Source organism: Ambystoma mexicanum, chromosome 2p (genome assembly GCF_040938575.1).
Source record: "Ambystoma mexicanum isolate Mex_15411 chromosome 2p, UKY_AmexF1_1, whole genome shotgun sequence".
Lineage (NCBI taxonomy): Eukaryota > Metazoa > Chordata > Amphibia > Caudata > Ambystomatidae > Ambystoma > Ambystoma mexicanum.
This window is the reverse complement of record NC_090923.1, coordinates 1,111,461,418-1,111,477,977: the sequence shown is the minus strand read 5'-3', so window position 1 is coordinate 1,111,477,977 and position 16,560 is coordinate 1,111,461,418. Positions and strand designations below refer to the sequence as shown.

Here is a 16,560-nt window from a genome sequence, read left to right as displayed (position 1 = left end):
TCTGGAAAAATTCAAAACCTTGCTCGACGCCTTTGGCAAACTGCTGGGTGAACCCATCAAGCTACACGTCGATGAAACTGTACGGCCAACGGCACAGAAACATCGTCTGATTCCTTTCCACCTCAGAAAGCAGTTGGAGTTGCAGAACCTGGTGAGACTAGACATCATAGAAAAAGTGGAAGGACCCACCCCATGGGTTCCCCCGCCCCATCGTTGTTGTGAGCAAACCGAACAACCAGGGTTGGTACGTATTTGTGTTGACATGAGGCTTCCAAATAGGGCCATCAAGTGCGAACGATGCATTACCCCGACTCTTGACGAGGTGGTGGGGGAACTACAGGATGCTAAAGTGTTTTTTCGAAGCTGGATCTGTGGTTTGGGTACCATCAGTTGGAACTCAACCTGGACTTGCGTTATAGTCCCACCTTCACAACTCACCAATGCCTCCATCAATAGAAACGCTTGCGTTTTGGGATTTCTTTCCGTAGCAGAAGTATTCCAGAACGTGATACTTGGGGCCTTGGCAGGTCTCGAGGGGGTCCTCAACCCTGCGATGACATTTTGGTGTACGCCAAATCGGAGGCAGAGGATTCAGCTCCTCTCGCTCCCTCTCCATCGCGAGAAGTGAGAGTTCCTGAAAAACATCATAGAATTCTTTGTATTTGTATTTCATGAAAATGGTATTTCCCCAGACGTGCAGAATATTTGTGACATCCAAGAGGTGAGCCCGCCAGGAAACGTGTTGGAAGTTAGGAGCTTCCTGGGGATGTTGACGTATTGCAGTCGCTTCATACAGAACTTGGGGACCTTCTCAGAGCCCCTCTGACTGCTGACGAGAAAGGACAAAGTGTGGGAGTGGACAGCGAAAGAGCAGAACGCCTTCGAGGCCATCAAACAGGCACGTGTGGGAAAAGAGTCTATGGCGTTCTTTGTCCCATGGAAGGAGTCGGAGATCATTGTTGACGTCTGCCCTGTCTGGCTAGGAGCAGTTCTGTCGCAACAGGATGCGCAAGGACCGATGAGACCAATAGCATACGCGGCAAGGCACTAACAACTACGGACCAACACTGCTCCCAGATCGAAAGGGAAGCTCTGGTCGTCCTATGGGGATGCTGACACTTTTGTATTTGCATCCTTGACAAACCTGTAACTGTAGTAACTGCCCACCAACTGCTACTGCCCATCATGGTGGGATCCTCGTCCAAGCTGCCCCTGAGGATCAAACGCTGGATGCTCTCACTGATGGAGTATGGGATGGTTCTGACATACAGGACTGGGGCCCACAATCCAGCGGACTACCCCTCCCGTCACCCGAGGAGCGTGGGAGAGGCCAGAAGAGACAGAAAAGTTGACGGTCCAGGAACATGTTTGCATGGCAGTGAAGGCAGCCAAACCCGTTTCACTCTCCATTCAGGAGGTGGCGGACACATCAAACTGATGGATGGTTTGAGGTGGTCAGAGCGGCCATGGCCAGTGGGTATTGGAAGACAATCTTGTCCAGACCACACCGTAAGAGTCGAGGCGCAGCAGGACCTGGAGCAGCTGTGCTGGTGAGATACAAGCTATTGACAACCGAGGAAGGACTGATCCTAAGAGGACGCAAGTTGGTGATCCCACACGTGCTAGTGGGAAGAGCATTTGAGATGGCACACTGGGCATCAAGGAACGGCCAAAACCAAGTCGAGGCTACGGCTCAAGGTCTGGCTTCCAGGCCTTGAAGCAAAGGTGGACGAGTTTGTTGCAAATTGCATCTGGTGTCAAGTAACGTCCTCAGTCAACATTGCCCAGGATGGAGTCCATGCCTCGCAGTGACCAGCCGTAGGATATTGTTCACGCAGACTTTGGGTCCATAGCCCGGGGATCCACTTCCTAGTGATAGACCAATGGTTTCGATATCCAGAGGTTGCGCTGGTTGAGTCCACTTCGTTTGACCACATTGTGCAGGTCATGGAGAAGATGTTTGCAACCCATGGCTTGGATTGTATGTTTGGACAATGGACCCCCATTTCAAGGGGAGAGCTTCACAGAATTCCTGGCTGACTGTGGGATCACTCACCGGAAGATTACGCCCGTTTGGCACCAGGCCAACGGGGAGGCTGAACGTTTTGAGGGCGTTGAACAAGGTGTGCCGCATAGCTTAGGGTCAAGGCAATGTGCTAAAGAGGACCTTGTACCATTTCCAGCGGGAATGCAGGTCTACGCCTCACCGGTCCACATGTGTGGCCCCAGCAGAGGCACTATTCCGGAGATGCCCCAGGGGACTCAGCCCAGAGATAGAGGGCTAGCCTCCAGGGACCATTGACGATGAGAGAACATCTGAGTATCGGAGGATCCATAATGAAGAACCTTTGATGTCTCAAGCCCCCGGACATAGCCATTGGAGACACAGTGCTGGTGCGTAATCGACACCCAGAGGGGATGTTTACCCTCGCCTATGAGCCCTCCCCCATGGGATGGTCCAAGTGAGAGTATCGATGGTGACCGCAGCAGATCAAAGGGGGAAAAGTGACTCGGACTCTATTTTTTTTTTTTTCCGAAAGTTTGGTGAAAAGGAGGGAGTAGGCGAACAGGAGGAAGGGGTACCCCTGGCTGAAACCTCATGCATAGACAGGACTAGGAGGCAGAGGGGAAATGAGATGCCAGGGCCAGTCTGGGTCGAAGATCATGCCACCGACTAAGTAGGCAAAAGGAGATACCCCTCACATTTCAGAAACTATATCATTGGTGAATAGGCTTGAACTGACCGGGGTCCAAACTACACCACCTGATGTTGCCCATGTTGGGCCCAAACCAGTTTGGTATGTTACCATGGTTACTATGTTAAGGCTGTTATGTTTACACTGCCAACAGTGAAGACATTTGTTTTTTTTTTGATCGTTATGAAAAAGGAGGAATGTGATGTGGTCATGGGGCGTGTAACAGCCACTGCATGCCGTCACGCGCAGTTGGTAATAAAGGGGGCGGTCCTGTACCACGGCAGTGCTTGCTGGGAGCCTGATACTGCAGGATCTGTGTGCGTGTGTTCCTTTCAGGGATGGGGGGGTGAGTGGGCATGGCCTGCATGCAGTGGTTCCGGGGCAAAGCAAACTACAACAAAGTATTTGTATTTAGTTCATTCATATGGCGCACCGAACCCTGGGGTATCTGGGCGCAAGTAAATAAGACGGGCTTGGCAGTATGCAGAGCTGCCACCGTCATTTCATGTTTCCTTAAAGAGTTAATGATGTTTAGGTTCCCTTGTACAGCTAAAGGTTGAATTAAGCAGAGGCCCAATCTTTGTGTTGGGAAGTGGAGCACCATAGGTGTTTTGAATTTCGAAATCCTGGTGTCCAAGGTATGCCCCGAGTCCGTACTGAAGGGTGCTCTGGTTTCGCTGGGCAGGTCTACCACCGTCACGTGGAAGAGAACCGCTTCGTGGGGAGCGGGGTGGGGGGAGGGACTGAAAGGCCTGCAAGTGTCCTCGTCCTGCCTTCCTTGGCGAGTCGAGGAGGGAGGTTTGCTCCTCAGTGATCCATCAAAAAAGGGTTGGGCAGGTTTCAGTAGCTACTGCACCTTCCCCGGACGTCTCTAATGACTGTTTAGCAGTAGGTGGCTTGCTGTGTTTTTTTTTTTTTTTTACATGTTGCAAGGATTCGTCATGTCGGATTCTTTTTTTTTTTTTTACCTACTTGCTGATAACCGCAGGAAGCTTTGAAACATGAAACAAGCTCCCTCCCTGTCGCAGGGAGGGGCATAGCTGTGTTCTGGCCCGAGGAAAGGGAAGTAACTTTTTCAGTAAGCGAGTCGTGTTGTGCGGACATAAACGGAGTGAGGAGCCATGTAAAGGGAGGCGACCCTGGCGAACAGCTTCCGATGACGGCAGCGTTATGGAAACGCATTAAATCTCTTGTGAGTATCCATCGTCTGGTGTTTTTGGAGTGACAAATTGCAGTCATGCGCTTGCACACCCTGGGCCGGACCTGCTCTTCCAGCTCGCCCCAGTCACACCTGTTTGGTTTCCGAGCAGACAATAGCAAGGCCGACGGGGTGGGCAGGGCTTGATCTCAGGCGCAGGAACTTGCTCTGTGCCAAGAAGACTTCACTTCTCCGAGGCACCTAGCTCAGGGTGTGGAGTCTTTGGGTATTCTTAGATGTCAATGATTGTTGCAAGGGTTGTGTGGGAGTTCCTTCACTGTTAAGGTTTCTTTCAGCTGGCCTGTGAGTGAGACTATTTGGTTGATGTTGTGTGGACGAGCTATGTAATTGTGGCTGGCAAACGCACACCCTGTATGCTGGCGGCGCTCGTTGGGAAAAGAGGAATGTCTGGGATTCTAAAGATGCTTCCTTGAAACCTGCAATAGGTTGGGGGAGTGGGGGGAGGCTAACTAGCACCTGGCAGTTGCTGATTTGCCTTGTATTTTAGTCTTTCTCGGTTCTGGGGAATTCTTACTCTTCTGTTATTTGACTAAAGGTGCAATCCTTGAACAGTATAAATGTTTGCTTATTTTCTGACTTTAAAGTCGAATTACTCAATAACTGAGATATGAACATTGCAACCCGATACCACAGCTTCCGCGATCTTCCTTCACCCTTTTAAACCAGCTGTGAAAGAATATGAATAATTAGAAAATGCTCTGCTTGGGTAAGATTGTTGTATGCAAATAGTCCTTAACTTGTCACGGGCTTGCAAGTCAAGTCTCTAATCGGTGCACTCGCCTACCATATCGGGGAATAGGCTGCACAACCAACGCTGCCTTGGCCCTCCCTGTACCAGAAATGTGGTGCCTTATTCTAGACATTCGAGCTTGTGGCACAATAAAAAGAAACGTGGTTAGTCGGTAAAACGGTGGCTCCATACTGCACGCTTTAATCTGCACAGTAGTACTGGATGTGAGACTGACCCAGTAGTAAGTCTTTTGGTGCAACACTAAGCGCTGGGCAGTAGGTGGAAGGCTGAGTAGCTGAAAACCATAATCCGTAATATACAATTCATTGTAGCCGCTTTTTTAATTCGCGAATACTATAGTAAATATTTGTATTTGTGATTTTAAACATGCTTCCGGCAACAAGTCACCAGATTGCCAAAAGTGAAAGGAGGGGAGGGGGGGGGAGATGGATGTCTTGCAAGGCTGATAAAAAAAAATGGGGTACATGAAGGCCTGGTGTGTTCTAGAAAGAAATAACATTTACTTAGCAATGTGGATCCCTCCGTTGTTAGAGGCCCGTTAAAAGTGCTGTGTTTTAAGGTTTTTCATAATTGAACGCAGTCCCGTATCCGGGGGGCAAATAGTTCCAGATTTTTGGTTCATGGAATTAGGCTTTTTTTCAAAGGAAGGTGTGATTTGTTGGAGGTGGAGGGGTTTTCGGCCGGGCATAAATTCTATCCGACGAACAATGTTATCTGTTACTAATTTGAATGTAATCCCGATGTATTTATTTTTTTGTCTGGACTCTCTGGGCCTGAACCTAAAAATACAATGAGCCAAAACAATCATGATCTATACGATTATTGTACTATAGGTTACTGTCCCGTTCCTCCCCCAGTCCCGGAGCTCCAATAGCCAACATGGACACTGGGTCAAACCGTCTTTTATGGTTTCCCTGTACCCTGAATTGAATTGGAAAAATATGCGTTTTGGCTGTGCCTTGAGGCAGAACCTAGATCCTCGTTCTTTGTTAAGCCTCTCCTACCCAATCTGTTAGTGCTACTGATGTATTGCGCAGGCTCAGTAGTGTTTTCTAAAGTGATTTATCTTCCTGTTAAGAATGTTCTGTTCCGTTACTGAGGTTTATGCTGCACACCGTCTCCAGGTAATGTAGCCGTTCTGACTGAATTATGGGGTTGTGTTGAGTGATGGGGACATTGGGAATAGGCAAGATGCCTTTGCTGCTGTGTTGATGCATGCTAGTACCTGGAATAGGTATGGGAAAGAAGATTGTTTTCATGTGATTTTAACTGTACCTTCAAATGGACCACGGTTCTATGAAATGCATTGTCCCAAGGTCAGACAGTCGTCCTTAAACCATTTGTGAACGTGTGTGTGTGTGTGTGTGTGTGTGTGTGTGTGTGTGTGTGTGTATGTATATATATATATATATATATATATATATATAGAGAGAGAGAGTTCAAAAGGTGACACTAAAAGTCCTTAAGAAATAGCCATTTTAAAATTGTATTAGAGACAACTACACTAGGACTTTACAACTTAATCACATTCTTGCTTGTTACCAGATCACCCTGTGATCCAAGGAAGGGTGTATTTGTAAATGGAGTTTTGTGAGAAAAGGAGATTTCATGGTTTCAGTGTGTCCATTCTCTTACCTTTTTCTAGTTCTCATACTGAAGGAGTTTGTAGGTGCTCAGTGTGCCAAATAGTTGTGGCTTAATGAATTGAAATGACATATATTTTTATATCGCGCTTGTACACAAGTGTTTCAGAGCGCGACCAGGCAAAAAGGGAGGGAAAAAAGAAAACGGCTTACTAGGCCCGGTGACATTTAAGAAAGCACAAGTGCATGGGAAAGGGGGAAAGTGCATGGAAGGGGGTGGGGGTGGAAAGGACGGAGCAGAGGAGAGAAAACAAATATTAAATACATTAAAAAAAATAAGGGCGATAAACCATGGTAGTGCAGCCAGCAAGTGGCAGGTGAAAGTTAGTCAGATAAGGTATATCTGATAAGTGCAGAAGAAAAGTGGGAGGGGGACTATATGGGTACAGATAAAGAACCCTAGTGCAGAGGGTGCCCTGGAGGCAGTGCAGGAGGGTGGCAGAGTGAGCAGGTACCTGAGCCCGAATGAGAGGGTGGCCAGGTGCACGATGCCAAGAGAGGAAACAGATCAACCGGGGAGAAGGGGGGCAGAGGCAAAGAGGAAGGACTTGAGATGCTTCCGGAGATGGTTTACCTCAAGTTTCAAAGTGGCCGGGAGGCTGTTCCAAAGGGAGGAACCAGCCAGTTTCTTTGCAAAACGACTAACCCTGAGGGAGTTAGAAGTAGAGTGGTGAAGGGCTCGAGCAGGGAGGTATTTACGGAGGGATAGTTGAAAGTATTTTGGACCCAGGCCCCAGAAAGCATTGTCGACAATGCAGAGGGTTTTAAATTTTATCCTTGCATCCACTGGGAGGCAATGAAGGGATTTCAGGGCTGGAGAGATACGATCCCAGGGCTTGAGACCAAGGACAAGTATCGCAGTCCTGTTCTGTATTGGTTGTAAAGGGCGGAGAGGGGAGGCAAGTAGATTTAGAAAGAGGCTGTTAGTTATCTAGTCTGGAGAGAACCAGATCTTGGGAGAGTGAGCTTTTGAGGGAAGGAGAGGAAAGGCAGAGTACCTCTAAGGAGGTCCTATAAGAAGTTTTACCTTTTTGGAGACGATGTGCGCGGAGAAGGAAAGTGTGGAGTCAAAGATCACCATGAGGTTTAGCCGCGCAGGTGGGGGTAGGAGGAGGGCCGAGGGAGGCCGGCCAGAGAGTTAGAGGAAAGGATGGAGATGGTGTACCAATAAGGAGGATCTCGGTCTTGTTGGCATTTAGACATGGATCGTTGGTGGCACACCAATTTTGAATGGCGATTAGACAATCCGAGATGAGGAAAGGAGAGGAGACGGCTGAAGGAAGCCCGAAAATTGAGTTTGGTGTCGTCAGAAGGCACTGGGAAGGTGTGCAGAAAATGGAGATGCAGTAGGCGAGAGTTACCAGGTATTGGTTGAAAAGCCAGGGCGAGAGGTTAGACCCCTGGAGGACACCACATGTGGAGAGCGAGATGGAAGATGGGAAGGACCCAAGTTGTACCTGGGAGGGTCGATCAGAGAGAAAAGAGGTCAGCCAGGCCAGAGCCTGATCAGTGATACCCAGGTTGTCATAGAAACAATTGAGCAGGGTGGTATGGTTGAGCGTGTCGAACGCAGAGGAGAGATCAAGTAGGATGACGACAGAGGGAATGTTAGAATCGAGCTTTGGAGAGCAGGTCTTCACAGATGTTCAGGACAGCAGTTTCCATGCTTCTGACTGCTCTGAAGCCAGATTGGTGGTCATGGAGGGAGCCAACAGAGTCGGAATGAAGATTAAGCTGAGAGATGGCCAACTTTTCCAGGAGTTTACCCAAAAAGGGCGTAATGGAAATTGGGCGGTAGTTTGCCAGACATGATGGATCAGCAGTGGATTTCTTGAGGAGAGGATGCACAAGGGAGTGCTTAAGAGGGGAGGGGAAAGAGCCAGAAGCAAAGGAGAGGTTGCAGAAATCGACAACGGTCAATGTGGTCCTTAATGGTTTTAGAGGAACAGGGATGGACCTGTTATGATGAGGTTTTCATATATCAGACTTGTCTAGCTACCTCATCGGGGGAGGAAAGGGGATTGGGGGTAGCTGAGGGAGGGTTGACAAGCCGAGGAGGAGGGGTGTGCACATTACTTGTGTTCATGGGGACGATGTTGTATCGCAACTGGCACCTTTTGAAACCCGTGCTGCTTGCCTCCGACTGCAGATCCCGATTCCTGACTCTCGTGGTGCATGCACCTTTAAGGCATCTCACTTGTTTGCTATGGTTTAGGAATGCATGTGGCTGTTCAGCAGCCAGGCCACCGTGTTGTGGGTAAAATAGTTCATAGTTGTGAACAGTAATAAATGCGCAACATTTACTAGCCATTGAAAAGGTTGCCAAGAGGAGACCATCCTATTGGAGTACCTACCTTGACACAAGATAGATAAACTGAGAAATAATGGTTACCTAGTTTATCTGAAGTTCTGGCATCCAGCAACATGAGCGACTGTTCTTGGTTGTATTCCAAACTAATTCAGAAGGCTATGGGAGGATAGCTCAGTGGCAACGCGCGTGTCTTGGAAGCAAGACCACACTGAGCAATACTGGTTCAAATCCCGAATCCGCCCTAAAAAAAAGAAAAATCAGCCTCTGTTATTAAGCATGTGACCTGAATGTACAAGGCCTAGTAGAATTGTTCCCCCCTGCCCCCACCCTTTGCCTTGTTGCGCCTTGAGAGAGACACGTGTTGGGCACATTACAAATTAACAAAAACATGAAAAAAAAAAATGAGGAATTTTGACGTTGAGGGTCTGTTGGTTTTCTTGGGGCGAGGTTGTTTGGCATACAAGACTGGTTTTTATCTTTCCATTTGCTTGCAGAGTTGGCTGCTGTGTGTACCTTTGCTACAAGTCCGCTTGCTGATAGCCTATGTTATTGAGGTGGGAGGCTTCCAAAAGAGGATCTTAAGTTGGTGATTGAATGTCCATTCCACCTACCGTCCGTTTCTGTGTGGATGAAGGTGATTGCCTAACGGCAACTTAAAGGGATTTCAATGGAATAAAAAGTAATTAATTGGTTTTTTATTTATAGTTGTACAACAACCTTTACAAAATAGAACTTCTTGTCATAAAATTCATTCAATATCTTAAAAATTCACTGTTTCAAAAGGAACAAAATAGTGAAATACAAAAAAAAGAAAAATAAGAGGGAAAGGTAAAGAAGAGGAAGAAAAAGGCCAAAACCTGACCTTGCTCAATGACCTATTATGTTATACAGATTATACAATGAAACATAAGACCATCTAAATAAGACAGAAAGATGTCGATGTAGCCAATAGCCACATGTTATCTTACTTATTTTCATCTTTCCCTTCTACTTTTATTACAATGTTACACATTGCTTGAGCTACTTCGCATTCTTATACGTTCTGACAGGGTATTGCTATGTCGCCACTAGAATCATTATGTTTGCTGGATAATTGTCAGTCCTTTATTTGGCCACACCTCAGCAGTAATTGTTTAAGCTGTTCAATTTATAAGAGCACTTTGCTCCGGGCAGGGTCATAGGCCATGCTGCACCAGGTTGCAGAGCGAGTGGCAACCATGACCGGACAGGCCAGTCGCCCTGGTGGGACTATGGGCTATTGGATGCTGCAGTACCCAGCAGCCCTACAGATAAGGTGTGCATCAGCCACTTTTACTCCCCAAAAATAAAAATAGGAAGTACAAATACTCCCAAAAAATAAATGGGGAAACCAACATGTAGAACTTTGGGTCCCTACTTTCACCCACCCCGCTCCATAGATGCGTTTGGACCAGTAGTTCACGTAGTACCAAAGGAAGAAACTACTATTCCTGCCTGATCAGAAGAAGTAAACCATATCTTTAAATGTACATGAATAACTAGGTGCAATCAAATAATTATTACAAAAATATTTCTGTTTTCAAGTTCAAACATATTTTTACCAACTTATAAAATTGGAAATTGGACTTACATTTGTACTCAAAAAAATCTTTACTCCCACCTTTTAAAAAAATAGGGCATAAAATACTCCCACCACCAAATCTTAGCTGGTACCTAGTCAGTGTGTCACATAGTTAGAGCTGGGTATCAGACGTCTCCAATATGTTGTGCATCGTGGGCACCACAGGACAGTCTGCGAACAATGGCCGTTGTTGGTTATTTTTTTTAATTTTTTTTATTTGGAACTGGAAAGATTTTTCAAATGTTAGCCCTTTAATAAAACTCATAGCTTTGTTTCGAGTTCGCAGATGTAAATTGGCCAGCCAGGACCAGGAAAGCTGCATGATGGGTGGACAGTTTATTTGTGAGAGTATATGAATATGTATGTGTCTATATATAACATATTAGAAATGTTTATTCATGCTGTGCAGAACAGGATTGATGCTCAAGCACTCTGGATTGGTAATTTTTTTTGACAGGTAATATAATTAGGTGGATAAAAGAATGCTTTAGCTACGCGTTTCGCCTTATTTAGGCAATGTTAGGCAGTGGGTAAGAGAACACTTTGAACGCCTTCATCTTTATTCTGGCTAATAGCCATTAGGATAGAAGCTCACTTTTATTCACCATCATTGGGGCCTATCTTTCAAAGTGTGGACATAGAAGAAAGATTCCAGCGTGGGGCGAAAGTAAGTTAACTGTTTTCTCTGGGACCAGTTTTCCATGGAAATAGTCAACTGGAGGGTGAGTTGAATTTTTAAGTTGCATAATACTTTGATTGGTCACACTTGCTATTAAATAACCAGAAATAGAAATTGCTTTGGTTGCCATTTTTTTTTATTGGAAGGGGAAAAGGGAAGATCAAAGTGGAGTGGGTGCGGGGAGTGTCCGGTTGGGCATTGCTTTTCAGAGAAAGGCAGCAGCTTGTAGGAATGCACTTAACACCCTCATTTTGATTACTTGATCAGGCTAATTTTTGTATTCGTAGTGGGTTAAATCCCTTGGAGAACAGCAATGCCCTGTTGCATGGAAAACTGTACACTTGTGGGCACAGTTAAGGGGTTTGGGGCAATTCAGGGAGGTCTAGTGGCACGTAATTGTGTGTTGACGCATACAGTATGTAATGGCAAGTGGCATGCAGCATGGTGGCCAGGTCTATATATAAACACGTGCATTTCCTAATTGGTGGTGTGTTCAGCTGGTTTCCACAAGCCAACATTATGGAACGATCTTGATTGGTGTTAATGCAGTCCCCTGAATGAGAATGCCCCTCATGGTATGCACGAAGACCTGATGAATGCTCAATATTTCAGTCAAGCATTTTGCATAATGTGTTCCAAAGCATAAGCTAATGTTTAGATTGTATCTGTTTGGTTCCCTGCCCTATGGCAGGGGTAAATATTTCAATCTACTAGCCAGGCATATAACGTCACTCGCCCTGCAATGTTCTTAAACACACAGGGCATAATTTCTTGCTTGCAAATTATCACGAGCCAATGCAATTTTAGGACCGCTGGTTGAGCCTTCACACAGAAGACCAATATTACGTACCCTACAATCTGTGTGGTTCCACAGGTAATGTGGTTTTTGGTGACAGTGGTCTTTGCTGGCTTAACATACTCCAAGGATTTCCTGTTCTTCTATGCTAACATGATTTTTATTGTCCTCTGTCTATGAAACCTGTTGGATCTAACACGGTTTGAATTTAGTTGGACTGGTTGCCAGTGACCGAATCTCTGCTTTATTGACCTGCATATACTTTCTAAGGACGCTGGTGTGTGGTTCCCATTAAGCCTTCCTTGGTCATGTTCATTTTTTTGTATGGGAGCATGCTTTTGGATGGTATCCTAAATATCCCAGGGTTGTTGGCTGTGGCTATTGATGAAAAGTATTTACTCAGACTACTTCTGTGTAGGGTCTGCTGTTGGCTGATTTATTTGTTTATTCTCAATGAAAAAACGAATGTGAACGGATGTTATGGTTGCAGTGCACAATAAGAAAACCACATAAATTCACCAGCTGTTTTTACCAAAAACAAAAAACTCTGGCACCGACATTGTAATGGCACTTTAACTTGTCTAATACCTGATCAGGATATTGCCTAGTATGGCAGTGCAAGACCAATGAGGAGGAGTGAGGGGCGTACACAAGGATCTTTGCAAGACGGAGAGCTTCCAAAGAAATGTAGGAAGAAGCTGGTCTTCAAGAAACAAACGATTGCATGCAGGATTCTGATGCTAGACACAAATTTAAGATATTGCAACACTCGACCATCTAGGGTTGTTCAGCAAAGCGTAGTAAAGGTCCTCCGAAGCTAAGTGCCTAAAGTATATAACCCAGGACATTCTCAGCAAGGGATGGCTTCAGCAATTTGTGGGATCAAAATTACTGGTTCTAGCTCCTGCTTTATAGCCTAGAAATCCAGATAATGTGGTTAGCGGTTGCTTTTCACTAACCAGGCCAACTACTATCATAAAACATACTCATGTGACATTAAATGACAAATTTATGAGACCCTTGACAGAGCATGAATACGACCAAATAACCTCTGGTTCCCCCCACCCAGGGGAACTTTTGATAACTTTGTTATGTTAGGATTTATACATCTAGTAGATATTTAAAGCCTAACTGATGATTATATAATGGAGAAACTTATTGTTTTCCTTGTTCGGAAGTTACACTTGCGGGATGCTGCACTGTAGTTCCTCGTAATCCAGAACTAAGTCCTGTTTACTGCATGGTGCCCGATACCCAGGAGCTACTTTAAGTTCCTGCTCACCAACTCTTTTTCCCTCGTACCATTACTGCACTGATGTGCGCACACACAAAACAAGTTACAATATTTGCGCATGGACTGTGAGGATTCTGAGGGCATCCTCACTTATTTCCCCTTAATAGCTTTTATCAGGTGCCCAGGGAAAGGCCATTGCCACTAGATCCTGACCCTTGGGTTGTAGATGCGAGGGAGGATCACCTGGGTGGAGGTCCTTGGGTATTAGGGAGAGGATGTCTGCAGGCGAGACACAGTATCTCCCTTTTCCTGGTTGTAGCTCACCTTACCTTCCTCCTGCCTGATGGGGATCACCCTTACCCTTGAATACCTCTCTGCAAGATGGCAGAACTTCCGTCACTGCACAGGCAGACTGGAGAACGCGTGATCGTAGACTATGGGTTCTTCCTACATGTACCCCTTGGTTGTTCAAATGTGACAATCCAAGGTGTCTATTGATTGAAAGACGGGGGACTCAACCTCAACACCACAGGCTGCAAAACAATAAGACACAATTGGCACCAGAGCAATAAACACAAGAACAAGAGTACTAAGTGAGTATAGGATCAGGCTAACCTCCGAGTTGGAGTGGGTCCTATACAGGCCAAAATGCAACAATACCAGAGCGATGGGTCTGTGGTTTTCGGAGACATTGTGAAACACCTATAAACAAAGAGCATATAAGAATGATGCTAGGCCAGGGGATAATAACCAACATAAGGAGTGTTCCTTAGCAGGTATTTCAGCACAGAGTCAGGGGTGAAGGGTCCAGAAGAGGAGATATCCAGTGGAAAGATCCTGGGTGAAGAATTCCCAAAACCTAATCCGACGGCACAAAGACACTTAACAGAAGGTGCACAAGGAAGTCTCTTAGTCTGTGCAACAAAGAACTGGAGTCCCCCAAAAAACAGTTCACCAGTAATCCATGTCGAAGGAGAGTAATAAATCCGCGAGTGGTGGGAGTGTAGAGTTGGGCATGCGTAGCAGAAGAAAAGTTAGTAAATCCAATCCGTGAAACAGGCGAGGTCTGGCGTTGAGTGGGCGGCGATTTAGCAGAACGTAGATAAACAGTCCGTGAGTCAGGCAATAGGCCTGGGAACGGGCAGGCGAAGCAGTAAAGAATGTATGGAGAACAGCAGTCCGGGCGTAGACAGAGGGTCTGGCATTGAGCGGGAGCTGGGTAACGACGTGGGTTGAGGCAAACTGAATCAAAGAGCAGAAAACAGGTCGTAACGAGAAAACACAGAAGCAGAACGGGGTACAAGTTGCTAAACCAGAAAACTTAATTCAGAAGCACCGTTAATCGGCAGGGGGTATGCTTATGTTGTCAGTCATGTGACTTGGCTGTTGCGTGCCTTCTTGCGTGAGCCATGTGACGTAGTGCCTGATCTCGCTTCCACAGTTTCCATGGTAATCTGTAACGAGCGAGGAACGACGCCATCTGTGAATGTGCGGAATAGCGTGTATGGAAGCGAGAGAGCATTCAGAGGCACTGAAAGGTTTGGTGTGCCAGTAGTGTTACGGGCAAGAGGCTGTTTAAACACACTTGTGGACAGAGTCCTGAGACTGCCTTTATGGGCTGTTGCCAATCACTTCCCTTCATTCATACCATTTATAGTACTGGGACGAGGAAGCAATGATTAAGAGTGGTGCACACTAACCTGTCATTTCACCACTCGGGCACTGAGAAGCGGAACAGGTCTCAAGACTGTTGTAAGGGTCCGGCATGTCCAGAAAACTCTATGTTCAGTCAATTGGGCTTGAGGATGCACACCTTCAACCTGTTAAATGGTTGCAGGTGTATAAAAGGTGGGGCTGACAATCCGTGAGGAGAGACTAGCGGGAGAGAAGCTGATTGTTGCAAGCCTGTAGGGAGAGAACCCCTGTGGAGAAGGTCATTAAGGAAGGTCCTGTCGGGGAAACCAGGACGCCGGCAAGTTCCCAGGAGAAACTGTGGTTCTGAGGCCCGAGTGGGCCATGAGAAGGTCAGTGGTGGGAGCCTCCCTGGTCGGGTGCCGCCGCATGAGCTACGGGGCATCGAAGAAAGACAGTTGCTGCAAGCAACCGGCAGGGTAAGCAAAAGGTGAGCAGAGCTGCCCGCAACTCCCTGAAAACTCGCAAAACAACAAAAAAAACGTGTATTGAGAGCAGAGGAAGAGGAAAGCAGCCGACCGGAGGTGCTGCCAGGGACCGGTGAGTGAACAAAAGGGAACACTCGTACCGGGGCGGTCCTGGGAGCTAGGAAAGGGCTCCAGCAATTGCCGTACCAATGCAATGAGATGTGCGGGATAAAGACAACCGAAAAAGTTAAAGGTTACAGTGATCAAAATTAACTGTGAATGAAAGAATAAGCATTGTGAACTATTGAATACTGAACTTAAAGGAAAGCTTTTGGCAAGCCCATGAAGGCAAAGCTAGCTTGTGTGAAATGCAATTAAAAGCAAAGAACGAATCTTGTGAAATATAATGAAAAGCGAATAATGAATATTACAAGAGTGTGAAAACAATGTGGTGAAGGAAAGGGCGCACCACGGAGTGAACTGTTTGAAAGTAAGTATTGTGGCAAAGCCAAGAGACTGGTAAAGAGGGAAACAGATTGTGGCGAAGCCAAAAAAGGCTGGCAACTAGAAAGCCAAGTGAATGTCCCAGAACATAGGTGAAGTTGAAAGAGAACCTCTGTGGGCAAGAAAGCCTAGGGTTACCGGTTGCGTGACCTGTAGTGGGTGGACCGTGTGGTCCAACAACTGCGCCTAGACCGGCGAATACCCTATCTGTGAAAGCCAGTGAAACATACAGAGAGCAAAGTCAAATGTATGAAAGAGATTGCTGAAGTGAAGCAGAAGAAATAAATCTGTTTGAGCCGTCAAGAAGCCAGGAGTATATAGTTGACCTGGAACTGGTTTTGAATAGTGAGATACTGAACTAAGTATTTTATTTATTTAATTTTATTTTTATTTTATATATTTATATAGCGCCGACTGCCCACGGGCATCGGGGCGCTTACAAAAAGACATGTACAAGCTCAAGATAGAGCCAGAAGAGGCGACGGGACGGCAGACAGATTTATACCGGTTAGCTGATTCAGAGTGGCCTAGACGAGGGATTACTTGAAGAGCTCTGTTTTGAGTTTTTTGCGAAAGACCAGAAGGTTGGACTCCAATCTAAGGTGCTTAGGTAATTTGTTCCAGTTGGAGGCTGCTCGGTTCGGGAAAGCTCTGCCCAAGCCGAGTTCTTTCTTGAATTTCAGGGGTGTTATCAATCCATTTGCCTCCGATCTTAATGCCCTACGAGGATGGTAAAACGTGAGTATAAGCTGGCAAGCTGGAAAAGGTGATGTCTTGGGGAAGGGAAACCATGACTTTATGAACTTTGTTCCTGCCTTGAGGAAGGGAACCTAGAGGCCCTATTTTTGGAAGTGTTTTGCCTTCTTGGGGAAGAGCTGGTAGAAGCTCAGAACTTTTATTTACTTTTGCTGACACTCCTACACATTGTTTAGCTTTAGTTGTGAGGACAAGTATAGGTTTTGGACACGCATGCTGTTAAATTGAATTTACTGTCTCGAATTATCCCTAGTTTCTTTAGGTAGGGAAAT

At 46.2% G+C, this 16,560-nt stretch overlaps 1 protein-coding gene across 17 annotated transcripts in view; it reads left to right on the top strand.

The window, feature by feature from the left end:
* The window catches only part of MARK2 (microtubule affinity regulating kinase 2), a 1,484,563-nt gene that overhangs the window by 134,456 nt on the left and 1,333,547 nt on the right, over positions 1–16,560 (top strand). Inside the window, exon 1 of one of the 17 annotated variants that reach the window (XM_069645126.1) lies at positions 3,730–3,888. The exons of 15 other annotated variants lie outside the window; for them this stretch is intronic. In XM_069645126.1, coding sequence (XP_069501227.1) covers positions 3,853–3,888 — 36 coding nt within the window. In that variant the 5' untranslated portion in view covers positions 3,730–3,852. Of the gene's footprint in view, positions 1–3,729; positions 3,889–16,560 lie in introns of those variants that run through there. One more of the 17 variants, XM_069645136.1, reaches the window with a different exon arrangement.